A 27,549-nucleotide genomic window follows, 5' to 3' on the forward strand; every position below is an offset into this window, starting at 1 on the left:
CCACAATACTCCTGTGAGTTGCCTGTCACTGCAAAACACAAGTACCAATATGTAAGAGCTATATACCTCACTGTTCAAAGAGGAAGCACATAGGACTTGAAAAAACTTTTAAAAATCAAAATATTTGGGCTGGCAGAGTGATTCAAGTGGTACAGCACCTGCCTAGCAAGCATGAGGCCCTAAGTTCAAACCCCAGTACTGCAAATAAATAAATAAACAAAAATAAAAATAGCTATGCGAAATGAACCTGATCACGATAATGCATTGTATTTAAAGAAACATTGTATTTAAAGAAACAACAATCACTCAGTCTTTCAATGAGTCATTATTTGTTGATAAATAATAGTCTTATACTGATAATTTAATGAGGAAAAAGATATAATGCTAAGAGAAATATGGTACTGCAATAATTCATAAAAAACAATTTTGGGGGAAATTGTGGTGAGTGAATTAGAAACTCATTTACTCACTACTTGGTATACGGTTGAGCATAACCTCTTGAGATCAAGCAATGAGAATTATGGGAGGCAAAAATGTATAGTTCTTGAGTTTTCGCTTTCCATCCAGTAGGAGAGGGAAGATGTGACATAGGATATGACAGCATTTGAGTTCAAACAAAAAGCTGATGTATTCAGAGACGAGCTCAGGCTGTGAGCAGCTGTGGCTTCAGAGAGGCTATATTTAGTTGGATCCTGGAGAATGGGTGGGATTTTATTCAGTGGAAATGGAAAGAAATTCAGGACGGTGTGAGCCAAGAAACAGAGGCAAGAACACACAAGGTCAGTTAAGGAATTCCCCAGAACTTAACTGTATTGACAAGGAGTTATGAATTTTCCTCTACTACAGAACTTTGATATAAAAAAATCAGTCTGGGGATTCAAATAGAGGAAATGTTTTGAGATAGATCATTGCCATTTAGATGTGTTGAATTTAAGGAGATGATAGGATATCTAAGAGGAAGCAGTCTCAGACAAGAGGAGAGCAGAAATGAAATTTGGACTGCACCCATTCAGAGAAGATAGTGGGAGCCACAGGAGGCTATAAGGGCACTGAAGCAGAGAGTATAGAGAGAAGAGGGTGAAACTGTGAGTTCTTGAGTGAAGCTGCTTAAGTTCTTGACTTCCTTATCTTTATGACCTCTACAAATACTCTTCTTGCACTACCCTCTATAATAAATGGCCTGTTTTATACATTGTGGAATGTCAGTTGCTTAGCAAAACACTGATCAACAAATATTTGTTGAATATATAAATGCATAAACTTTGTGGAACACAGAACTTCTGAATAAAGTTGACTATTGAGACATTTTCCATTTGATATTTCAGCCATTGAGTGTCCTGAACTCTTCAGCCCAGAGCAAGGCAGCCTGAATTGTTCTCACACTCATGGAGAATTCAGTGTTGGCTCCACCTGCCATTTCTTCTGTAACAAGGGCTTTACATTAGAGGGATCAAGCAATGTGGACTGCACAGCTTCTGGAAGATGGTCAGGACCTCCACCAATCTGCAAAGGTAACGATATATACTCACTGCGATGTTTCTACTAATGGAATTTTTTTCACAATGATAGCAAACACATAGTTCATGTGTGTGTGTGCGTGTGTGTGTGTGTGTGTGTGACAAGTACATATTATCCTATTATTGGAGCATAGTAAACGCAGCCTCTGAATTAGAAACTGGACTGACAGAAACTTTCTTTTGTCTGTGAATAAAAGATATATTGACACTCATGCAGTAATTTTGTTTTGTATCTTTAGCCTCTTTTCCTTAAAGAGTTTTATTGAACAAATTGAATGATGACCATGATTTCATTGCTGGGAGAGTACAAGGGTTGCAGTCATAGATCCAATAATTTGAATTAAGGAATCAGGTGCAGAAAGGTTGATCATCATCTTCCTACCACTGGGCTACTTAGTGACAAGCCAGTGGCATCATTCACATTTCACCTTTCATTTTGACTTTTGGGCAGGGAATAATATCACCTCCCAATAAAACAAGAAAGGACAGGCAATTGGGCCATGTGTATATAGATTTCTGCACCAACTCTTCTACTGCTTCTTTTGAAGTATATGTTGGTAATTTTGACTCTCTGTTTCTTCTTGTGACCAGGACAAGGATCTCTTTAAAGACACTTTTATTTATTTAGTTTTATTGTAAACTTTTTGTTAGGATCTATTCATTATACTGGGGAGTGGGGATTCATAGTGACAATTCTTAAGGACATTTTAAAATGAATTTCCCTGTCTGGTTCCCCATACCTGAGATTAATCTTTCCCTTAACTTCCTTAAAGGTATTGCTACAGCCTCCCTTGTTTAGGAAAGAGTGGGAAGCAGCTATTCCATATCAGCCCTTCAATCAGATATGCTCCTTTTAATAGGGAGCATAAGTAATTGAAAATTTTAAATTGAAACATTGTCTCACAACAGATGTAGCATCAATTCCTGTTCAAGAGGTGCAATGTCCAGCCCTCACCATTCCTGGGCAGGGAACGATGTCCTGCAGACATTACCAGGGAGCCTTTGGTTTGAATTCGACTTGTTACTTTGGATGCAAAGCTGGATTCACACTTGTAGGAGACAGCGCACTCAGATGTAGATCTTCAGGACAATGGACAGCAATAACTCCAGCCTGCAGAGGTAATGTGAAAAGGAGCAGGGAGTTCTGATGCTGTCTTCCTGCAGTTACTTAAGTTAGCCATGATACAGGCCTGTTGAAATCACACCTAAACCCAACAACCATTCCAAGCGTCCACACCAATCCCAATCAGAAGTAATGAGCAGCTGCCACCTCTGCCCTTCTTCATGTCCTGGTACTCACAAGACCTAAGGGGGGAAACTTTTACACATATCTAAAATGTATTAGAATTATAAGTATGCTAAATATGAATTAAATATAAACTCTAATTTAATTGATTATGTGATGATATAAACATCCCATTGTTAATAATAACTGGAATCTGAAGAGTTAACTCTATATGACATCTCCCAAACAGCTATCACCCTACATACGAAGCATTGAGTCTTATGTTTCCTTTGTCTTTATGTGCTCCCATAAAGCATGGCACAGAGCTTTGCAAATGTCATGACTTCTCGTTAATACTTATTTGAATTAAATTTAATTTCCTGAGGCTAGTTTCCTATCCATAAGTTAGACAGAATGATCTGAAGTCCCCTGAAAAATAGTTTAAGGAGAATGATGGTTTCTACCTGAAAATTTCAGTAACCATCTGTGGTGAAGACTTAAGTATTTTAATAATCACATGCTGACATGCTAGCTAAGCTCCAGTGTATTAACAATAACACTTAGAACAATGGCATTTTTGAGAGGAAAAACTTTATACGTAGTATTTTGGGAGGTATGATCAATCCATTAGCAGATATTTTCTGGATGATACTATGTGTCCATCCTTGTTCTCTTCATCCTTTGAGTGGATATTTCAGTGTATGTGTGTGATATTGGAAGGGCTGGTATGAATACTGGAAGAGGCTGGTTTCCTTTCTGACCTTTTGTATTCTACTTGATAGTGTTATTCAGGTTACAAATGAAACCAGAATTTCATTCACCTTCATTCTAAGTATTTGTTTCTCATGCATTCTCTTTTTAATGCAGCCATCAAATGCTCAGAACTACACTTTAGTCAGCCAGTCATGATGAACTGCTCCAATCCCTGGGGCAATTTCAGCTATGGGTCAACCTGCACTTTCCATTGTCCAGAGGGTCAGTTGCTTAATGGTTCTACAAGAGCGGTATGCCAAGAGAACGGCCACTGGTCATCTACCATGCCAACCTGCCAAGGTACATTTTCATGTGATTTAGGAAGCCATCCTATATGAAAACAATCAAAATCAGTGTTTCTTTTCTCTGTATTTCTCACAGTGGTCTTCCTTTCCATCATTGGGTTTCCTCTTCCTTAATAGATATTTCACAATGAGTCAGACAGAAAGTCTTTGCTTTATACAGGACCATAGGAATTCAATTCAATAATTCTGTATAGGTAATTGCCACTCCTTTTCTGTGTTCAGATTTGTGAAATGAATCTCTAACCTCTTTAAAATCTCTGTTTAACATATCTTTATGTTTCAAAATGTGTTAAACTGGGAGTTATTTAATGAACATTCCTAGTTTATTATCTCAGAAGGCCTTTGTTTACTACTTACCTCTAAAACTGTCTTAGATCTTCCTTAATTATGCTCCATCTGTTTGCAAATTTTATCTCAGACCCTAAGTTTGCCCCTTTTTTCCTCATAACTTATGACTACTTTCTGTTTCATGTCTGAATCTATGATAGCCAAAAAAATTACCCGTGGTTTATTTTATTTGCTCAAACTTCCATGTGAAAGCCCATATATTTAATTCCTTTTAGTGGATCCTTATCCAGACCTCTTTATAAATTGCACTGATATTTAAGCCTTAGGAATACAATTGGACCCTGCTTTCCATTGTGTTATAGTGGGTTTCTAACTTCCAGATCTTCCTTCATTTGGGGTCATTAGCACTGGAAAGACCTTGATAATCCTACTCACCCTCACATCTCAGAGTTCTTGGGGCTCTGGGGTAAGAATGACTGGACTTTTACACAGTGTATTTCTTACATCTTGCATGCATGTGTGTATATTTATTTTACAGCAGGGCCATTGACTATCCAGGAAGCCATGACTTACTTTGGTGGAGCAGTGGCTTCTACAACAGGTCTGGCAATGGGTGGTACTCTCCTGGCTCTGCTAAGAAAGCGTTTAAGGAAAAAAGGTAAGTGAGTGTCTTCCTCTTGCTTTCCTTTTTATATGATTTGGGGGTGGGGTGGCATCGCCACGACTTTAATAGTTCATGTGTAGAAATATTTCATTAAAAGAAAACAAGATCATGATAAGTGGTCTTGAGAATTGTCTGCCCATCCGAACGATTGCCCATTAGAATCATCTGGGAAATTTGTAAAAATACAGACGCTCCTACAGGGAACACTTGGAGATGAACCTATAAATTTGAATTTTTCAAAAGTTCTCCTTTAAAATTTTGATGAGGCAATATTGCCTATCTTAAAAACAAACTGGGCATGGTGGTCATATCTGTAGTCCAGCCACTCTAGTCAGGAGGTGGAGGTAGGAAGATCACAGTCTAAGGCCAACTTGGGCAAAAAGGTGAAACCTTATATGAAAAATAAACCAAAAGCAGCTCAAGTGGGTTGCAGCTCAAGTGGTGGAGTACTTGCCTAGCAAGTGTAAGGCCCTGAGTTCAGTTTTTCAGTACTACAAAAAAATAAAAGAGAGAGAGAGAGAGAATTAATAGAGGCACCAGATAGGCAATTGATGCTTAAAACAGCTAACTGAAAGTGGCCATGTTAAAATACTTGAGAATTCGCATTGAATAGAGTCCTTTCAACACCTAATTTTGACCCCTCAGGGGCAGAACTCACTCCTCTTATCCATTCTCCATTCACAAAGCTGCCATTGCATTGAAGCTGTTTTTCTAAGGTTCCTTCACATACTCTTCTGTTGGTGATTAAGATGATCCATGAAGGGAAATAGTCTGCTTAAAGACCAAAGAGATGAACCAACAGCTCCAATGAATCCCTCCATTCAAAATTTGACTTGCTTAATCAAACTCAGTACAGGCAAAGGTTCCTAAGATCTAGATCCTAATCTCCACGATCATAAAGGAATCACACCATTTCCTCCTGCTTTTCTCCCCCAGTTCTTTCTTTGGTTTTTGAGACATTTCTAGCTTGGAAAAAGAATAGCAGCCACCAATCCCCCAAAATCTTTATCAATGCATAAATTCATTTTGAGGAAATAGGGAATTTTTTTCTGGGTTTATCCTAATTTGGTTTTAAGTGTCTGAATATTCTATGACGAATAATAGGAAAATGCTGCAGACATATCTGAAAAGTCAACTATCAGAGTCTGTTGTTTGGATTAAAACAGAAGGTGCCTGATCATATACGTTACCAAGCAGGGAAACCATGCACTGTTGTGTTGGTGCACCAAGAGGCCGAAAGTTCAAAGATATGAAGAGAGTTTGGTTTTGGTTTTGTTTTTTTGTGGAAGGGCAAGAGGAAGAAGGTGAGAGGACTCTTGAGTTAAATATTATAAAGTGGTTAATTTAACCTAAAACAGGTTCTACCTTTCAGGACAAGATTGTTCTCAATACTCATTGTAATAGCCTATTTGGAAATCAGGCTATTTACTGTCCTCAATAATTTCTATTACTAATTATTCTTCCCCTCCATCCTGTTTTTTCTTCTTCATCTTTTAAACCAATTATTCATGTTTTCTTACCTATTTCAGATGATGGGAAATCTCCCTTGAACCCTCAAAGGTAAGATGCAAATGTTCTATGATTGAGTGAATTTTGCTAGCTTGACTTTCTGACTTACTGTACTATGTCAAGATAATCATACATAATGCCTGCCTCCTTTTTATAACACTTTTTTTTCACTCAGATAATGGCTTTTTAAAATTTTTTATTTTATTCATATGTGCATACAACGTTTGGGTCATTTCTCCCCCTTTCCCCCCTTTACCTCCCCCCTTACCCCCCCTTATCCCCCCTTACCCCTCACTTCCCGGCAGAAACAATTTTGCCCTTATCTCTAATTTTGTTGAAGAGAGAGTATAAGCAATAATAGGAAGGACCAAGGGTTTTTGCTGGTTGAGATAAGGATAGCTGTACAGGGAGTTGACTCTCATTGATTTCCTGTGCATGTGTGTTACATTCTAAATTAATTCTTATTGATCTAACCTTTTCTCTAGTTCCTGGTCCCCTTCTCCTATTGGCCTCAGTTACTTTAAAGTATCTGCTTTAGTTTCTCTGTGTTGAGGGCAACAAATGGTATCTAGTTTTTTAGGTGTCTTACCTATCCTCATACCTCCCTTGTGTGCTCTCACTTTATCATGTGATCAAAGTCCAATCCCCTTGTTGTGTTTGCCCTTGAGCTAATGTCCACATATGAGGGAGAACATATGATTTTTGGTCTTTTGGGCCAAGCTAACCTCACTCAGAATGATGTTCTGCAATTCCATCCATTTACCAGCGAATGATAACATTTCATTCTTCTTCATGGCTGCATAAAATTCCATTGTGTATAGATACCACATTTTCTTGATCCATTCATCAGTAGTGGGGCATCTTGGCTGTTTCCATAACTTGGCTATTGTGAATAGTGCCCCAATAAACATGGGTGTGCAGGTGCCTCTGGCGTAACCCGTGTCACGGTCTTTTGGGTATATTCCCCAAGAGTGGTATTGCTGGATCAAATGGTAGATCAATGTTTAGCTTTTTAAGTAGCCTACAATTTTTTTTTCCAAAATGGTTGTACTAGTTTGCATTCCCACCAACAGTGTAAGAGGGTTCCTTTTTCCACGCATCCTCACCAACACCTGTTGTTAGTGGTGTTGCTAATGATGGTTATTCTAACAGGGGTGAGGTGGAATCTTAGTGTGGTTTTAATTTGCATTTCCTTTATTGCTAGAGATGGTGAGCATTTTTACATGTGTTTTTGGGCCATTTGAATTTCTTCTTTTGAGAAAGTTCTGTCTAGTTCACTTGCCCATTTCTTTATTGGTTCATTAATTTTGGGAGAATTTAGTTTTTTAAGTTCCCTATATATTCTGGTTATCAGTCCTTTGTCTGATGTATAATTGGCAAATATTTTCTCCCACTCTGTGGGTGTTCTCTTCAGTTTAGAGACCATTTCTTTTGTTGAGCAGAAGTTTTTTAGTTTTATGAAGTCTCATTTATCTATGCTATCTCTTAGTTGCTGTGCTGCTGGGGTTCCATTGAGAAAGTTCTTGCTTATACCTATTAATTCCAGAGTATTTCCTACTCTTTCCTGTACCAACTTTAGAATTTGGGGTCTGATATTAAGATCCTTGATCCATTTTGAGTTAATATGGGTATAGGATGATATACATGGATCTAGTTTCAGTTTTTTGCAGACTGCTAATGAGTTTTCCCAGCAGTTTTTGTTGAAGAGGCTGCTATTTCTCCATTGTATATTTTTAGCTCCTTTGTCAAAGACAAGTTGGTTAGTTGTGTGGCTTCATATCTGGGTCCTCTATTCTGTTCCACTGGTCTTCATGTCTGTTTTTGTGCCAGTACCATGCTGTTTTTATTGTTATTGCTTTGTAATAGAGTTTGAAGTCGGGTATCGTGATACCTCCTGCATTGTTCTTTTGACTGAGTATTGCCTTGGCTATTTGTGGCCTCTTGTGTTTCCATATAAATTTAACAGTAGATTTTTCAATCTCTTTAATGAATGTCATTGGAATTTTGATGGGAATTGCATTAAACATGTAAATTACTTTTGGGAGTATAGACATTTTTACTATTGATTCTACCAATCCATGAGCATGGGAGATCTCTCCACTTTCTATAGTCTTCCTCAATCTCTTTCTTCAGAAGTTTATAGTTTTCTTTGTAGAGGTCTTTCACATCCTTTGTTAGGTTTACACCTAGGTATTTGATTATTTTGAGGCTATTGTAAATTTAATTATTTTCATATATTCTTTCTCAGTTTGTTCATTATTAGTGTATAGAAATGCTAATGATTTTTCTATGTTGATTTTATATCCTGCTACCTTGGTATAGCTATTGATGGTGTCTAGGAGCATTTTGAGTAGAGTTTTTTGGGTCTTTAAGGTATAGGATCACATCATCTGCAGACAGGGATATTTTGACAGTTTTTTTACCTATTTGTATTCCTTTTATTCCTTCTTCTTGCCAATTGCTCTGGCTAGGAATTCCAGTACTATGTTGAACAGGAGTGGAGATAGTGGGCATCCTTGTCTGGTTCCTGATTTTAGAGGGAATGGTTTCAGTTTTTCTCCGTTAAGTATAATGCTGGCTGTAAGTTTGTCATATATAGCTTTTATAATGTTGAGGTACTTTCTTATAACATTTTTTACCATGTCCTTTTTACTATCCTAAGTAAAATACATAAATAATATATCTTAACTACACATAATGTTCTTAAAAATCAAGAAATGCCCAATTTGTACTATAAAGGAGAGATAAAAGGAAAAGCGATTTGTAATATAAACAAAATGCTAAAGCTTAGACTCTACACTTCCCCACACCGAGGGATTATAGCTGTTCACCAGAGTTTTTCTACAATTTTGAAAAAACAGGCTGATGTTAGAGGGACTTTTCATGCTGTTTGAGTCAATAATACAGTATTTCCCTATCAGTGTGGACATTTCCCATCATCTAAAATAAGCGAGTGGGTGTAAAACGAAATACAAACTACCCAGAGCTGTTAAGTGGGACCTTGAAAATAACTTTGGCATTTATTTTTCTTTCCTTTTTAAAGCAGACAAAATTCCAGGGGTAGATTGTAATCCACAGTTTCTGAAAACACTGTCTGCTAGACTGTATTGAGAGCTAAGCGTTACATGATCGATCATTCTTGTCTTTTTGTTCTCTAGCCACCTAGGAACCTATGGAGTCTTTACAAATGCTGCATTTGATCCAAGCCCTTAAAGTAAGTTACCTATGAAGATATTTTTGAAGAAAATCAAGTAGTAGGGGAAAGGGAAAGAAAATAAAGTTTAATTTTTGTTTACATATTTGTGTATTTAGTTTTCAGGCAATGATAGAAATTGTATTGGTAGTAAGAAATATGCATGAAGGTGAAATGACAATAGAGAGTGGGTTTGTTTAAGAATTTCCATTTCCTCCAGGATAGAAATGTTCTAACAATATACAACTTACTACAGGTTGTGATATTCCCCTTAATTGCCCTCTAGGTGTTGATACTATGGCCTTGCCTGATAATCCCTTATGTTACCTACAGAGAAAACAGAAATAATCTGATATCAGCCTTTTCCTAACCAACACAGTGAATAGTTGAGTATTCTAAGAAAAGTGGCCTGGGTGGCAAAAAAAAATCTATAATCTAGGAAGATGATTATCTTGAGCCTCGGGATAGATATGGTGAAAGATTTCTTTCTTATTTTTTAAATTGATATTTATTTTAATTTTTTGTCTTGTTTTCAGAGACCTGTCCTCCTGGTTACCTCATTCAATCTCTGAAGTGCATGCTTCAGAACATCAAGCTTCCTGCTAGACTTGACCTTAACTGTAACACATTTGTTGCAGTTTTTTGTAAATACTTGTGAATAAAGGACATTGAATATCCTTTAGATTAGCTCTGGACCAGAACAGAAGGATTGTGCCACATTCCCATCTCTCCACCCTTTCCTGCCCCACCTCTGCTATTCCTCCAACACAGCCCAGAAGCCAGCAGCAAATGTTTGAGCTGTGGTCTGTGGGCTTTAACTGAAGACAGGGATATGTGACTCACAAGAAAAACAGACTGTGCAAAAATAAAAACACCAATTTGGTTTTGGATTGAGGGAAGGCATTCTCTACATTGTTGGAAGACAGGCACACCTCTGATATGAAGAAGTTCCTGTAGGGTCACATGAGGTCTCCAATGGATGTGGTCTCTGAGGTCCCTTAGACCCCAGCTGCTGAGGCTTCCAGAGCAGCCTCTGGTTCAGAGGCTGCAGAAGACCAAGAACTGAGATAGGAGGTCACGTCTCACTGTAACCTTCCCTCCACCAAAGGACCCAAAGACCAATCACTGAGTGTATAATTAAAAAGATCCCTCAATACCATATTCCTCTGTTTGATGTTTTGTTCAATAAGATCTGTGAACATCACTTGTTTGCCACCCATGTGTAAGGCACAATTATGGTTGTCTCAATCACAGCTCAACTTTCAATGAGCCAGCAAATGTATAATCACACATCCCCTGGTCCCAAGAGAAAATCAGAGAAGCAGAAATAGTCTTCATCACCTTAATTCTACAGGGAGGAGCAGATGTGTTTTACCTGTTATTTAAATCACAAATTTAATAAATAGGTCATTAAAAGTTATTCAGTACTTATCTGGAATTGGTACAAAAATTGGAAAGCCAAACAATATAGTTGTCTTTCATGGTGAAAGGGAACCCAGTAACTATGTCCTGTATTGGGGATACACCTATACAAATATCAAATGAAAATAGTAAAGCAGTTTAAAGATTACAATAATTTTGCAAATACCTGATAATAATGTTAAGACTTAGGAACATGCTGCTTTAAAAATGTTTCTCAGATGTATTTCCAATAGCATCCCAGCCTGCTTTTTCTATGTCAATCACTATGCTAGGCATTTCTCGGACAATGGTTCTGAACACTGTCTACTGAGTCAGAAATTGCATTTTGTGAAAGCTCCTAGGGAATTCTAAGGGCCCAACAGCATTGGGAATCACATTTATTGTAGATCAGAAGTGGAAGGCATTGTTCCTGCTCTCCAATAGCTCATAATCTATTTGGGGATACAATAGACACCTGCACAAAATGATAAAGGGTAATCTACAGAGTATATCATTTGAATAGGGTTGTAGGAGTTTATAAAATGGAAAAGGTACTTCGAGTTAAGAATGAGAGAGATAGGTAAAACTCTAGATTTTAAAGAGTAAGTGAGCAAAGAGGAGGAGAATGGGCTTTCTTTTTATTTAATTTTTTATTGTTGTGCTGGGGGTACATTGTGGCATTTACAAAAGTTCTTACACTATATCAAATACGTCATCATTGAATTCACCAGAATGGACTTTCTTTTTGTGTGTTTGTTTGGTTCTATCACTTAAGCCATAGCTCCATCCCTTTTTGCTTTTAGTTTATTTTCAGATAGTGTCTCACACTTTTTGCCTCGGCTGGACCCAGACTATAATCTTCCTATCTATGCCTCCTGTGTAGCCGGGGTTACAGGCATGCATCACCATGTCCAACTTGCTTGTCTTTGAGAGACAGTCTTGCTATGTAGCCCAAGCTAGCTTCACACTCGTGATCTTTGTGTCTCAGCCACCCAAATGGTGGAATTACAGGCAGATCCCACCGTGCCTGGGTTGAGAATGAACATTTCTAAATCAGCAGAATAATATGTGCAAAGAAGCAAGGACAAAGGTTAGGGGGAGGGGAGGCTTCTGAGAAGCCTAGTATCATTAACTGAGATCCCCTGTGATGGACCAAATTACAATCTATTGAAAGTGTTAAAGGCTTAAGAAACAGACAGAAGCTTGGAGGCAGGGACCTAGACCCAGGGAACAAGACCATGATGCTTCAGACAATACAGTGCTCAGATTGAGCACCTGCCTCACAGGTATGAGGCCCTGAATTCAAATCCCAGTACCACCAAGAAAAAAAAAGTTTAATTAAAAAAAAAACTCTTTGGACTGGAGGTGTGGCTCAAACAGTGGAGTGCCTGCTTTGCAAGCATGAAGCCCTGAGTTCAAAGCCCAGTTCCACCAACAACACAAACAAAAACTCTCAACAGATCAAAAGCAACATAAGATTTAGGACAGTGTGAAACAGATCCTTCAAGAAATATAAGGGGCCCTGACGGCAGGAAAATACAATCATAGAAGTAAACGCTGGCTGTGCGCTTGTGCTGGGAATTAATACAGTTTATAGTATGCTTTTGTGCTCCCAACAGTCTTATCAGAGAAGACGAGAATTATCCTTATTTTGCAGATGTCAAAACTACACCCCAGAAAGGTAGAGAAACTGGCTCGAGACCACAAAGTTAATCAGTACAATTGAAATCCCGACTACTGGTTAGCTCAAGCTCAGCTTTGGCTGGTGACAAGCCCTTATCTGGACAGATCTGTGCCTAGATAGGAGGTAGTAGAACGATGCAGCGCTTCTAGGAGGCTTGTCCTCTGGTTTTTCACCACCTAAAAAGTGTCCAGTACACAGTACCCTTTTCCTCGGATCAGAAGAAGGATGCAGGGTCTTACTGCCTAAGAACTGTAGAGGGGCTGGGCAGGGTGAACTTTGATTCTGACAGTGGGCGGTGGGCTGTGGACGGTGGGAGGCGACGGCTCCCTCAGGCGGCGACAACAAGGAACACAGTTTTGTGGCGCGGGGAGCCTTGGCTTTCTCTAACGGATCTCTGCCCTTTCTTCACCTGTAGTAAAACAGTCACTAATCTGGTGGTTCTCCCTAACACATAGCTCTTGTCATCGGGGGCAGTGACCTCACCAGGCCCCTGCCTGGACAGGCCCCGGCGGGGAGGGAGGGTGAGCCCGGGCTGCAGGGCCCAGGACGCTGCCACTCGCAGGCTCCAGAGCTCACTCTGCGGGGACAGCGGGGACAGCGGGGACAGCGGGGACAGCGGGGACAGCGGGGACAGCGGGGACAGCGCGGCGGGCTCTGCTCTGCGCGCGGCCACGGAGCCTTCCTGTCCTGTCCCGGGTGGCGGCAGCGGCCAGGAGAAGGAAGGGAACCATGTTCCCAGCCTGCCCACGCCTCTGGGTCCTGGTGGTCCTGGGCACCAGCTGGGCAGGGTGGGGAAGCCAAAGGGCGGAGGCAGCGCGGGTGAGGCAGTTCTACGTGGCTGCTCAGGTCATCCACTGGAGCTACCGCCCCGAACCCACAGATCCAAGGTAACCCTGATATGTACATATCGAGAGAGAGAGGAGAGAGAGAGAGAGAGAGAGAGAGAGAGAGAGAGAGAGAGAGAGAGAGAGAGAGAGAGAGAAATTTAGTCTATCATCTGTCTCTAATTGCAGGTAAGTGCATCCAGCTACTAAAGTATAATTAACATAATAAATTTGGAGGGTGCTATTTTTTTTGCCTCCACTAATAGAGTTTATCATTCTGAGGATATAGAACATATTTAAATTCATTGGCTAGATGTTGTTTTCTTTGCAAATGTCTGTTTTCAATACAGTTTTGTTAGCGTGTTGGATTGTCGTTTTAATATATTGATTGATTCAAAAGTACCAGGCTTGGCTTCCTAGTAAGCCCTCTTGCAAAATCCTATTCCCGATTTTTTAGCAGTCTAGGATTTTTATGGAACTTCTAGTTGTATCTTATTTATTCAGTCGTCTATATTCATTATCTGAAGCTAATGATGTACAGTTTGCACTTTATTGCACACAGATAATTGAACAACTATTACCATAATTGTGTTTCTTTCTTAAAACTGACCTTTGAAATATCAGTCCATGGAAATGCAACACTTCTGTATTTTCACCTTTTTCTGTTTCATATTTGACTTATTAATGAATGTTTAATGCGAATTCAATTTTTCTCACTTTTAATTACTTCTTGGAATATTATTTACCCTGGGATTTTGGTAAGGTCACTATTAAAATGCGTATGTAACTAAGAAAAGGTTTAAATAACATAAAGCTCTTATCTTTCAATTACAAACTTTATATTTCTTATTAAAAAGTTAAAAAATAAGACTTCCCAGAAATTAGTTGGGTCTGTTCAATATTTCCGTTTGTTACATTTTTGTATTAAATGGTAAACCTCCTACTGTGACTCATTTTTTTTTTTACGTTAACATCATGGCTTTGTTGATTGTGAAAAATGTGTTCCTCTTTTACGATTGCGAAACCAAAGCCATCTGCCAAAAAACAATGTAATATTTTGAGTCTTAGTTTATTGCATTAACCCTGTTAAAATTTTCAATGTAACTGGATTCTTTTCAAGGACATTACATACCATCTTGGTCTTATAATAATGAGAAATTCCTCCTTTTAAAAATGGATTGAAAATATTTCATTTCAAGGTGATAATATAAGTCAAACCAACACTCTTAAATAACATTCTTTCAGACATTCTTAACAACTTGAGGGTAGAACACAAACTTGGTTGCTGGCTTCTCTGAAATTCTGTGTGGTGGGCAGGGAGAGGAAATGGTAGTTGTATGTCAAAGGATACAAAATTAAAGGTGAGCAAATCCTCTATAGAGGACTATCGTTAAAAATAGTGTATTGGATTGGCAGTCTTCACCTGGTTAGAAAGGAGGAATAGATCAATTATTGACAAAGAGACTCAACTAGAGGAAGTTCTACTAAGAGAGAATAGCCTCTTGATAGCCTCTATCATTCCTGAGAAATGTGGCATCATAGGATTCTACAATCCAACCTAGAAATAAAGAATAAGACAGTGGTTACCTGAGCCAGGATAGAGAAGAGGTGATTTTAAATTTTTTGGATCTTGACTCTGCCATTTATCAATAGTACATTCTTAGAATGTTATATAATCTGTCCAAGACAGTTTTTCATTTGTTTCCTTCTCACAGAATCCCAGATCTATTGCTCCATTAGCCATCTCCATCCTCTCAACTAGAAAATAGGGTCTGTCCACCAAATCGATACCAATTTCCAATGTTTCCCAGCATTTAAAAACTGTATTTTGATAGATGGGAATTTTAAGGAAAAAAAACTGGATTTGACTGATCAGCTGCTTATGAATGATTTGCTATATTTTAACCTAAACCTAAAGTTTGAGTTCACAAATTCTTCTTATCTTCCTCTTTAGAAAATTGATTCTGAGAAATAGTACTAGAACAGCCTAAATTTGTAAAAGAATGTTTATTACAACAGACTACTTTTAAAGATACCAATATTCATTGTATGCAATATGAATAAAAAATAAATAAAGATACCAATAATTATCTCATTGATTGCATTTATTGTTCATATTTGTAAAACCTGGAGTTTCTGAAAAATAATAAAAATACTGTTATTCAACTAAGAGTCTGAGGACAAGAGAAGTCTACTTATGACTGTAAACAGAAAAAAGATACCTGTTGAAACTATTCCAAGAATGAGGGGAGGGGGATAGAGGAGAAAGGCAAAGGGGGTGAACTCAAGTATATCTGATATATACTAAGAACCTTTGTAAATGCCATAATGTACCCCCATCCAGCACAGCAATAAAACAAATTTTTTTAAAGAGAGGTCTACTTTTTTGTAATGCAAACAGATGTCATTCAAATTACTTTCTATATTTTATTTCTAGTTTGAATCCTTCTACAACTTCCTTTAAGAAAATTGTCTACAGAGAGTATGAAGCATATTTTAAGAAAGAAAAACCACGATCCAGCATTTCAGGTAAGCCTGAAATATATTTTTTTAATTTCAAAGGTGAATTTCTATGAATTCATCTTTATGTCTGAATATCCATTTAGTGTCAGTGTATAAAAGTGTTGGTTGTTGTTAACCAGTGCTAACTATGTATTATGTGGATCCAGAGTATGATGAAAATGCTGGGTTCCTTGCTCATTATTATTGGCAATTTCAACACAGTGACAGCAAAGCAGTAACCAAACAGAGGCCCGTCTGAGCATGGGGCCCTGACAAATTTCACAGGTCACATGTCCATGAAGCCATCTGTATTTAACTTTTGTCAAACAGCACAACAAAACTTTAAGTGTTTGAATTTTTATTCACTTGTCTGACAAATTGCCTTGGAGCCCCTGTTGTGAGCTGGGCCTTGAATTAGGCATGGCCGAAGCAAGAGTGGATGAGAAAGATTCAAACTGTGCCTTCATGAGGCTTGTGGTCTAGTTTAATAAGCACAAATGTGCCTTAGCAGAATGAATTTTGTCTCCATCTGGCTGCTTAGACTCATTCAGAAGAATTCTGTGTGGGTGATTCTTTACGTCTATTTTTCCATATATGCTCCTGATTACTTAGTGTGATGAACCAAATAACTATGGTTTTTATAGATAATTTCTTCTGCTTTACTCAAGTAGACTGTGTTGATTAGAGTTCTAGTATCTTAAATATGGAAGCATATTTCACAGGATCATTAAGGCAGAACTTCCATCAGTTGGGTTCCCCTGACAGTAATTCATTTATCCTTCCTCAAACCAGGTGAAGACTCACTCTCCTCCCAGTCTGCCCTGACTCCTCTGGTCTCCTTTAATCTTTAATCCTTTTATTGACTGGAGTCATTCACTCAGACAAAAATAAATAACATATATAATTGTGTTTAATCCTCAGAGGACCCTAAGAAGTAAATATCATCCACATTTTACACCAAAGACAGCTGAGCCTTAGAAGATAATAGAAGCTGGGCGCCAGTGGCTCACACCTGTAATCCTAGCTATTCAAGAGGCAGAGATCAGGAGGATCACAATTTGAAGCCAGCCCAGGGAAAAGGTTTTTGAGAGACCCTATCTCTAAAAAACTCATCACAAAAAAAGAGCTGGTAGAGTGAATCTAGGTGTAGATCTTGTTATTTATTTTTGTCTGAGTTCAGTACTGCTAAATAAATAAATAACAATGAAACAAAACCAAACCATGTTCAGGTAAATTCTTAACTAGAAAAAGAAAATCAAATTTCTCTTTTTCCGTTTCTCAACTTTCCTTCACTACTAATTTCCTATATGAGTGGTCTATATCATTCCCTGAATTTCCTCTTCTGACCTTCCTTCCTTGAGCCACTAAAATATGATTGAGTCCACTAAAATTGCCATCAAAAATGGCCAGTCATGATTTCTGATGTGCCAGTGTCTATGGCTGGTTTCCAGTTCTTTTACCATTACTAGGATGCTTAACATTCTCCCTTCTCCACGTTCTCTCTTCACCTGGTTTCCCTATTGCCACTTCCTCTGACTTTCCTTTCCTTATCATTGTTTCTCAATTTCTCCACTGTATCTTCTTCCCCAAGGTTCCAACCTGGGGCACAACTACGGCTTTTCAACTACCTATCCAGAGGCCATGCCCTTTCTGAAGCTACGCTGATTCCTCTCCCCTATCAAAACTCTTCTGCTTTTGTATACCCCAAGTACCATGAACTAATCCCCATATTTTAGGGATGTTGTGAAGATCAGTTGGCTTAATAAAGTACTTGTAATAATGCTAACTCATAATAAGCACAATACAAGTTAGCTACATTGTTGTTATTGTATTGTAGTTATTAATTATACCTCTATTAGATGGGTACCAATATATCTCTATTCCTTCACCCACTTTATATTCCTTTCATGTTATCATTTATACATTCATTTATCTTTAAATATTATGCATTTAAAAATTCTTTTTTTTTGTTGGTGGGACTGGGGTTTGAACTCAGGGCTTCACACTTGGAAAGCAGGCACTCTGGACCTCCAGTCCATTTTGCTCTGGTTATTTTAAAGATGGGGGAGGTTTCCTGAAATATTTGCTGGCTTTGACCATGATCCTCCTGATCTCAGTCTCTCAAGTGACTAGAATTATTGGCATCAGCCACTGGAGTCTGGATTCTTTTTTTTTTTTATTGTGTATTGAGAACTGCCACATTTCAGGCTCTGCGGATACAAAAGTGAATAAGACCTGGGCCCTGACTTCCAGGAGCCAATCAGCTGCAGGGAATGACCTACAAGTAGACAAGCAGTTACAGTACAGTGATAAACAAGGACTGTGATGAGGGTTCATTATTAAGACATAGGAGACTTATCTCCAGTCTAGGTCAGGAACATCTTCCCATTTCTAAGTTGATAGTTGCAAGAAATAAGTAGGATCTTGGAGAACCAAATGGTGGTGGTAAGCGTAAAGATGCATTTTATTTTATTTCTAATTTTTATTAATGCCTATTAATTGGACAAAGAGGTTTCATTGTACTCTGACCACATTCACTCTCTCTATTACTCTTTCTTATCCTCCTTTCCTTCACTTAAAGATGCATTTTAGACTGAGGAAGCAGTATGTGTGTAGGTTAAGAGGTGAGAGGTCAGCACAGTTGGGGCACAAACTACAAAGAAGGAATTAGAAGACAACTAGGTGAGGTTATGGCAAGACCAGGGAGCCACGTTAAGGCTTTGTCTTGAGGGCAGTAAGGAGTCCCTGAAAAATGTAGGCAGAAGAAAGACAGACTCAGATTTGTGCTTAGAAAGACTATTCTGTCTAATGTGGAGAATGGGGTAGAGAAAAGCAAGTCCAGAGCTAGGGAGACCAGGTTTGGTGTCAATCCAGGAAGAAGCCAGCAAGGAAGCTGAGATGGATTCCAAAGGTATTTAAGAACTAAAATCAACTAAACAAGTTGATAACTGTATGTAAATAATGAAGAAGAGAGAGTAACTATGAATGACCTTAAGGTTTGGGGTTTGAACAGTACAATGGATATGACACCATTTGGTAAGAAAGAAAATTTAGGAAAAGGAGGACGTTTGTGAGGGAAGATGATGAGTTAGGACTTGGAGTTTGAGGTGTCTGCAGAATATCTCTCTAGTGTTGTCAAATGAGCAGACTGGTATAAAAGTTTGGCCTTTAGGAGAGAGATATAAATATTGGGTAACATAAAAACCAAGATAGTAAATGAAGTTTTCAGAAGATGTGAGACCAGCAGGGCAAGTATGATAAGAAAAGGCTGCAGACCGAGGTCAAAGAAGCAACAAGGTCCAAGGGATGAGACGAGAAAGAAAAAGTTACTAAGGAGCTTGAGAAAGTTTGCCCAGAGAGAGTAGAGAAAAGCAAAGAGTCAAATGCCAGCAAAGACTATTAACATAAGGAACCAAAAACAAAAAGAAAGACCCAGATCCTGCCTTTTTTTTATGGAGGCAAGATCAAATGGTCAGAGTTTAAGGAGAGAATGGAAAGTGAGGAAACGGAAGCAGAAGGAGTCCTATAGATAATTCTTTCTGGATACTTGGCTCTGATTGCGAGGGGAGACAGGGTAATTCTGGAAGAGAATGAGAGACCTAAGGATTATTTTGGAGTTTTATTATAAAAAAAGAGGAATAAGAGGAACCTACATTTAGCAATTCAATAGAAAAGGGGAGGATGAAGATATCTGAGACAAAATATTGATGGAGCTAGAATCAGAAGAAGCAGCAAGTGCTTCAAAACTAGGGCTCACTCAGCCTTAGGTAGAAGGGCTAATACATCCTTTGGGGTAAGTAGTGGGGACATAAAGTTGCCCAAAAAATTACCTATGTAGTTGTTGGCAGGAAGTTGAAGGACCCCATGACCTCTGTCACAGAGTCTATCCATTTTTATATTCTAGCTCCAAGCTCAGCATGTACAATACTGTGGACTTTTTTATTTGGCAGTACTAGAGTTTGAACTCAGAGCCTCATGCTTGCTAGGCAGGCTTTAATTATTTTTTTAGTAAGATCTTACATTTTTGTCTGGGGCCAGCCATGGACTAAGGTCCTCTTATATATGCCTCCTATGTAGCTGGGACCATAGGCACATAACACCACAGCCAGCTTGTTGGTTGAGATGGGGGGGCGGGAATCTCACTAACTTTTTGCCCAGGCTGGTCTTGAACCTCAATCCACCTGAGCCCTGCTTCCTGAGTAGCTGGGATTATGGGCATACACCACTATGCCTGGCTCTGTTTAACAGATTCTTATGAACTGTTTAATTAAAATAAATTACAAGAGTAAAGGGAGAAAGGAGCTGGGAAATGTATTCATTGGACCTAGAAAAGAGGAAATAGGCAGGTATTTGAAGCTTCACCATTCGTGACTTTTGTCAAGTTAACTAAATCTTAATGCAATTGCTGGTTAAGACATTGTGCTGAGTGCCACAAATGATGAAAAGGACCAATGACAGGATGGAGACTTTCAAAATAACAAGAGGGATTGATAGATTTTAAGGTGAGTAGTGCAATGGAAATCCTTTCAGATGATTAACTTTTTTTGTAACTTCCTGGTCTAATCTTATAAGTCAGAAGTAGACCTTCAGAGTTAGTGTGAACAGCCTCTGACTTCTGTTTAAGCCCCTTTCACTTTAAATATTATCATTCTGTCAACTCCTGTGTATTCAGAATAAATTCGTTTTGGAGGGTCCACGGCATTTTGATGTCCTCTTTTGCAGCTGCTTCTTGAACTTCCAAAGTTGCTTAACTATGAAACTCTGAAAGGTAGGAGTGGTACTGTGTTCATCTTTGTGTCCGGATAGCAGTTGAAATGAGGAGGCAGAGCTGGTGTGAAAGAAAAGTTTCATATTTAATTAAGAAGATCTGAATTTGAACACTACCATTAACTCTATGACCCCTCCTGTTTCACAGCTTAGTCCTGTGTGATTCATACCTTTGCTCTACTTCTGACTCCATCATCCAGTGGGCATAACTCTAGTTGAATGCCGAATAAGTCATAGTGCCTCACTTCTACAGCTTGGGCCCAGACATTACAGCAATTGCAGGTAGGGGCTAGGCTGCTGGGCTGGAGTCTGAAGATGCCTGTTCATTGAAGTTTGTAGACACCTGAACAGACTGAGGGGCCAGGCTCATTTTTAGGAATCCTGTTTTAAGCTTTAAAAGGGCTAGTCTCTGCAGTTTTCAAGGGAGATTATGAAGTATTTTTCCCCAAAGGAGTTTTAAAATAGCTGTACCAGTGAATTGTGCATTGTGTTATGTAGGTTATTGTTCCCCTGATAGTAAGGGATTTAATTTGTTGATCTCCCACAGCCCTTTCCACCTCCACAGCGGCATGAAGTTGGTTGATATCTTCCCCAATCCCCCACTCCTTTGCCCAACCCAGCTTTGGGCACTAAGGAGAAAGTGGGAAAGAGCTGAACATATCTGGGTGAGGGAAAAGCTAAAAAGTAGGTCAAAAAACTTAATCATGTGTTTGCCTATATATGTTAAAGTATTTGCTGTGCATTTATGCAATCATCCTTTAGTTTTGCTTTGTTTCTAAAAAAAAAAAAGCAGAAAGGGAGACTGAATAAATACTCCAATGTCCATTGAAACAAGAGGTCCGGTTAGGGTAAATAACTTAGCAGACTTATTCTGGGCATCTGATATTTGCAGCCATGTGAGGCCAACAAACAAATCAATCAAGCAAAAGAACTTTGGCAACAAATGCAATGCATGGTGTGATAGCACTTTCAGTACATACTGGGTTCAAGGCAGCCTGAATAGGTGGAAGTAGCCAGTGGGCTTTCCATGAGAAGCCAAAATAGAAATTAGCATCCAGAAGTCAGGGTTAGCCAGTGGAGTCAGACAGGATTGGGAGCCAAAAAAAAAAAAAGTGGGGGAGCGGTGGGCGGGCATTTGAACTATTCTAGGAAGATGAAGATGAGAGTCTGGACCTGCTATGGGGAACATTGGTAGAGAAAGGTTCAGCTCAGGAGTCCGGAGACCTGAGTTGTAGTCCCAGCAATGCTACCAAGTTACTGACTAGCCTTGCACAAGACATCCTACTCGCCACCATTTCCTAGAGTTTGTTAACTATCTCTAAAATGAGAGTTGAGTGGTCTCCATGGTCCTGTGCAGAGCTAACATGAAAACAAACAAACAAACACCTTCAGGCATAAGAAGAGTATAAACTCCAGTACTGAGCGTTCAGTAAAAGGAACAGGACAGGTGCTATGCTCCTTTGCCTAGCCATCCATCATTTGATATCCTTTTAATGGTGTCCTAATAAATCTTTGCTTTCTCCTTTAAAAAAAAGAAACAGGACAGCGATGGGAAGATATGACAATGGATGGGAAAGATAGGACCTCGGTCCCAGAGGTTACGGTTTACTACTGCTGCTGTAACAAATTATTGCACACTTAATGCCTTAAAACAACACAAATTTGTTTATTCTCTTACACTTACAGTTCTGGAGGTCAGAAGTTCCAAATGGGTCTCACTGCGGTGAAATCAAGTTGTTGGCAGAGCTGTGTTACTTTTGGAGGCTTTTCCTTGTCCTTTCCAATTACTGGAAAACTGACTATATTTTTTGGCTCACGACTCTTTCTTCCATTTTCAAAGCCATCAGAATGGCATCTGCTAATCCCTTTGAAAGTTTCTCTTGCATCCCTTTTATGAGGTCCCTTGTGGCTATATTGGGCCCATCCAATAACCAAAAAAAATCTCCACAGCTCAAGATTTTTAACTTAATCATATGTGCAGAGTACTACTTGGTATAAGTTCTGTAAGGGAGCCTACCCCCAGACTCAAGGCATGACAACATTACAACTTCTCTCAGGGTTTGGAGGCAATTATTCTACCTACCCCGTCCCCCAAACCAAACTTTTCCATAGGTGGTTTTCCCTCCATCTCAGAAAATGGCCCTTTGGTGCACCCAGTTCCCCAAAGCAGAACCTCATTGGCTATCTATGACAACTTGGTCTTCCTCACCCTCTCCCCAACAGCTAATCCGTCATGAAGTCCTGAAAGGTTAACCTCCTCAAGGGTATTTAACACGGTCTTTCTTCACCATCTCTGCCACTATAACCTCAGTCTTACCAGCATCTCCCACAGAGTCTTCTCACCATCCACTCAGGTTTCTCCCCAGATCATTCTCCACAAACACAGCCAGAGATTTTAAAATCAAAATCTGGGTCTTACTGAAAACTTCAATGGTCTCTGAATACTACTAGACTAAAGGTAAATCTCTAAAAGGCTTACCAAGCCCTAGTAATTGGACCTCACATGATAACTCTCACCTACTAAGCTTGCCTACCGCCATCTATCAGTTGTCTCAACAGACCAAGTTTTTTGGCATCTTAGGGCATTTGCACATGCTAATCCCACTCCCTAGAAAGACTTGCCTTTGTCTTTGCCTCTCTGCCTTTGAACCTTAGTTAAACAGCACTTCCTCAGTAGTGTTTCCCAACCTTGACCTTCTCCCTGCCCCCAAGATTAGACGAGATCCCTCTACCAAATATTCTTTAGGGTATCCTGTACTTTTCTCTCATAATACTCACCGTAGTTTATAAGTAAGTATATGTATAATGATTTATTAAAATCTGATTTTCCTGTTGTCTTATGAGCTCTGTGAAGTCAGAGGATGTGTATATTCTAATCTTCTATGAACTACTGCAATTTTGATACCTCCAACAATGTGAGCAACTAATATTTGTTGAATGAATGAATGAGTGAATGACTGAATACAAGGTAGAGAGTGCAATATAAAGAGGCAGTTAAAGCTTAGTATCTATACTCAGATTTAAGTTTAAGTCATGGCTTTGCCTCTTATTAGTTGTATGACATTGGGCAAGGTATTTAAATTCTGTAAGGCTCAGTTTCCTGATCTATAATATGAGGATCTTAAAGTCTATCTTGTAATTGTATTGTGAGGATTAATATAAGGGCTTACAGTGCACCGCTGAAAATGAATGCTTGAATTTCATGACTTCATGACTGCTGTAAATTCCTTCTCCTACTTCTATGATCTCTAGAATCATAGAAGCGAATTCCATGTGAGCTTACAGTTTGTAAGTGAGAGCAGATTCCTGTCATTGGTCTAAAGTGGGGCTTTGGGAATAGAGTCCCAAGCATCACTGGGTTCCAGAGTCACCTGGGAGCACATTCACAAACTCCACCTCCATAGCTGTGACTGAGGTGGTAATTGGGAATCTTTCTTTTTAATAGGACCCCAAAATTATTCTGAAGTGGAGGCTTTAGGGTTTATACTTTGGGAAATGCTTATATGATTCTTTAAAGAGTCTTTGGCTAACTCCCCTGCATCCTCTCTGCTCCCATAGTACCTTGTCCATACCTCAGAGTAGCTCCTGTTGTATGTCTATCTCCAAACTAGCCGTGAGTTCCTAGAGAGCAGGGACTGTGTCTTGTTTATCTTTGTGGCCCAGGACCTAGCACAGTCCCTGATTGCGTGTCTAGTGAAACCTTCCTTTTGGTATCTGCACCTCTAACCTGCTGCCTACTTGTTTCCTATCACAGCAGCTGATTATTTAACAAGTTACTCAGATAAGCAAACTCAGGGTCATCTTTGACTTTGTCTCATGTGTCACATGTAACTCATCTGAAAGTTCTGTTGACTTTGCCTTCAAATGTATAAGAATCCAACCACTTTTTTTTTACTACACTGCTGCACACCATCCTATGTGCCATTGTCTCTTTCCTATACTATCTTTACTTTTATTCTTTTCACTACACAGACTATGCTCTACACAACAGTGAACCTTAACATTTTTTTTCTCTTTAGGATAAGCTTTTAAAACGTGGCATACCATATCTCTGCTGCAAAAAATTTCAGTGATTTGCCATTTCATATAGAAGAAAAGCCAAAGTTCTTACTATGACCACTGAGGTCTCAAGTGATCCGCATCCTCCACACCTATTTTTATTCATTATTCTCATGGTGTTTTTCTTACTTTCCTTGGATACATTAAGCTCACTTCTGACTCAAGGGTTTTGACCTTGTCTTGGAGTCAGAGGTCTGTGTGATTTGCTCCTTTATTTCACTTAGGTCTCTGAGGTCTCCCACTTCAGAAAAACCTGAAGTAAGCTGTTCTCTTCATATTCCCTATCCCCTGCATAATTGAAAATGATCTTTCTCTTTTGACCAAAGACAGTAGTCTATAAGGAAAGACAGTGGGCCAGAGTGAGTTGAACCTGCTTAGGATTATTTCTCTTCACTTCTTTGGGTCCAGGATTTCTGTCTCCCGTTTTTATTTGACTACCCATAATGTGGAATTAATGAGCTGGAAAAACTTTCTAGACGCAAGAGAAGCAGGTCAACTAATGACAGCAATCACTTTGAAGGCTTTTCTGCATGTTTTTCTTGCTTAATAGCTCTTTGATGATCCTGATCACAGACATTTAAAATCTTTGTTTCTATAGGACTTCTTGGACCTACTTTATATGCTGAAGTTGGAGACATCATGAAAGTTCACTTTCAAAACAAGGCAAGCAAGCCTGTAAGCCTCCATCCTCAAGGAATTAAGTACAGTAAATTTTCAGAAGGTAAGAGGTATTTTCTATCTCTTTGACAAGAGAAAATGCACCACTCTTTAACCCCATTGTCAAATATTCATATTGCTATTGTTAACCACACGTTGTTAGAGAAATCTCCTTTCCTGCATGTTGTAATTATAGAAATAGATGCCTTTGTCAGTTTCAGGTTTTGGAGTCATCTAGAAAAACTGGCTGCATCAGCCACAAGGTAGTAAGTACCTGACATTAATATTGCTCTGATTATTCCCATTATGTTGATGTTCTAATCATGGTAAGGAGAGTAGAGTTCTGTCAGGAACTGCTATAAAAATTATTGTAATCAACAAAAAAGCAAAAAAAAAAAACCCCAAAATTATTGTAACAGTTGTTGGTATGATAACATTTTTAAATAACTTCAGACTTTCCACATTTCACAAATCTCTTTCCTTCTCCCACATGTTCCAATCATCATATCTTTGAAGAGAGGAACTCAGTAGGAGATCAGTTTATAGTGCAGATTCCAGACTAGACTACTAGATGTAAATCTTGTAGTCTAGTCTAGACCCTTAGGTCTATGTGCCCCATCTCTCTGATCTGTATGATGACGATAGTAATCACATAGGTATAGTACTGGTTTGTTATCATGAAATCTTAGAAAATACTAAGCAGTCAATAAATATTAGCTATGATAGTAAAGAGGAAACTTCAATCAAAATGTGTTCAAATAATTAATATTAATCTGATAATTTGTAACTTAGAAAATGATTCTTATACTTGTTATTTCCTAAATAAATTATTGCCAGACTCATTCCTACTCAGGTGTGAAGGAGTTGTAAGTCAATGAAGTACCTCCCCAAGAGTATTTATTTGCATTAACTAAAACTTAATTCTTGGCTTGAGGAAAACAATGAGCATCGACTGTGAATGTCTAAGCCAGGAGTGGTGGCATGCACCCATAGTCCCAGCTATGCAGGGCCATAGGTAGGAGGAACCCAGTCTGAAGCCAACCTAGGTAAAAACTCAAGACCCTACCTGAAAAATAATTAAAGCAAAGGACTGGGTGTGTTGCTCAAGAGGTAGAGAACCTCCCCGAGTTTATAAACAAACTGAATAAAAGCTGTGAAATGTCAACCATCTTCTAAAGCTAATTTGGCATATCTCTGGTGAGGCAGCATTCACAAGAGTCTCTTCTAATATTCCTAAAATCATACAGTAACATAAAGAATAACCACTTAACCTACTTATGAGGTTTCCACATGACTAACTCAGAAATCAGCAACACAGAGCAGGAGCAGGGAAAAACCTCAAAATGTCAAAGTGTTCCTTACAGGTTGCATTTCAAACATGGGAGGGGTAAGAGCCATGGACTTTGATCCTCAGCTAGGCTGTTTGCACAAGATATGAACCTTGCAACATCATTCCTCTTCCTTTAATATTTACTCTCCTCTATATTCCTCCCACCCAGAAATCATTTATTTTAAAATTTGCTTAAAATGCCCCCACCAGTTCCATTTGCAACTTCTTATTGGTGCATATTAGTGTCTCTGGTGCCATGAATCCAAAAAAATGTAAATGCAGATGAGTAGAGAAAGTAAAATTTTGTCTTGGAACTGAGAGATAAATCTAATAAACAGATAGTGTCCTTCATGTTAAGAGACAAGCTGTCTGTTCATTTTATTATACCTCTGTGTAAAATCAGACTGTCTCCTGTTTGACCCTTGGAGAAGAAACTAGCTGCATGCTGAGCCAGGTAGATGAGAGTCCAGATTTCTTTGTCACAGAGGTAGATATGTGAGAGATGGAAACTGGGGGATTGGGACAGTATAATAGGCTTGAGAAATCACAATACCAGGTAGAGCAAAGACAAATTGTGGTTTGCAAAAACACTTACTATTCCTTTAGAAATATATTTAATAGAAAAGTGTTTTTAAATCAAGAAATAAAATATCCATAACTGTACCTAGTTATTTAAAAACTTTCTCTCACTAAAAAGGCTTCAGTTGGAGTCTAAAATTTCAGATACTCTATAATATGCAGTGAATTGTTTGAAAAGTCATACCCTTGAACAAATTTTGTTGTTCAGTAAGATTTTCAAAGTTGATTTGGTTATACCTTTAGAAAGTTTAGTTCATAGTAAATCTTAACATTATTCTTTCATTTGATATAT

At 38.7% G+C, this 27,549-nt stretch overlaps 2 protein-coding genes across 2 annotated transcripts in view; both read left to right on the forward strand.

The window, feature by feature from the left end:
• Positions 1-10,631, forward strand: part of Selp (selectin P) — a 39,667-nt gene extending 29,036 nt beyond the window's left edge. Inside the window, exons 10-16 of the mRNA XM_020176912.2 lie at positions 1,326-1,511; positions 2,427-2,636; positions 3,610-3,795; positions 4,627-4,746; positions 6,282-6,312; positions 9,420-9,475; positions 9,991-10,631. Of these exons, the coding sequence (XP_020032501.1) occupies positions 1,326-1,511; positions 2,427-2,636; positions 3,610-3,795; positions 4,627-4,746; positions 6,282-6,312; positions 9,420-9,474 (788 nt within the window). The 3' untranslated portion in view covers position 9,475; positions 9,991-10,631. The remainder of the gene's footprint in view (positions 1-1,325; positions 1,512-2,426; positions 2,637-3,609; positions 3,796-4,626; positions 4,747-6,281; positions 6,313-9,419; positions 9,476-9,990) is intronic.
• Positions 10,632-13,135: 2,504 nt separating this feature from the next.
• Positions 13,136-27,549, forward strand: part of F5 (coagulation factor V) — a 67,416-nt gene continuing 53,002 nt past the window's right edge. The window contains exons 1-3 of the mRNA XM_020176913.2: positions 13,136-13,426; positions 15,801-15,892; positions 25,290-25,412. Coding sequence (XP_020032502.2) covers positions 13,269-13,426; positions 15,801-15,892; positions 25,290-25,412 — 373 coding nt within the window. The 5' untranslated portion in view covers positions 13,136-13,268. The remainder of the gene's footprint in view (positions 13,427-15,800; positions 15,893-25,289; positions 25,413-27,549) is intronic.

This window comes from Castor canadensis, chromosome 11 (genome assembly GCF_047511655.1).
Source record: "Castor canadensis chromosome 11, mCasCan1.hap1v2, whole genome shotgun sequence".
Classification (NCBI taxonomy): Eukaryota; Metazoa; Chordata; class Mammalia; order Rodentia; family Castoridae; genus Castor; species Castor canadensis.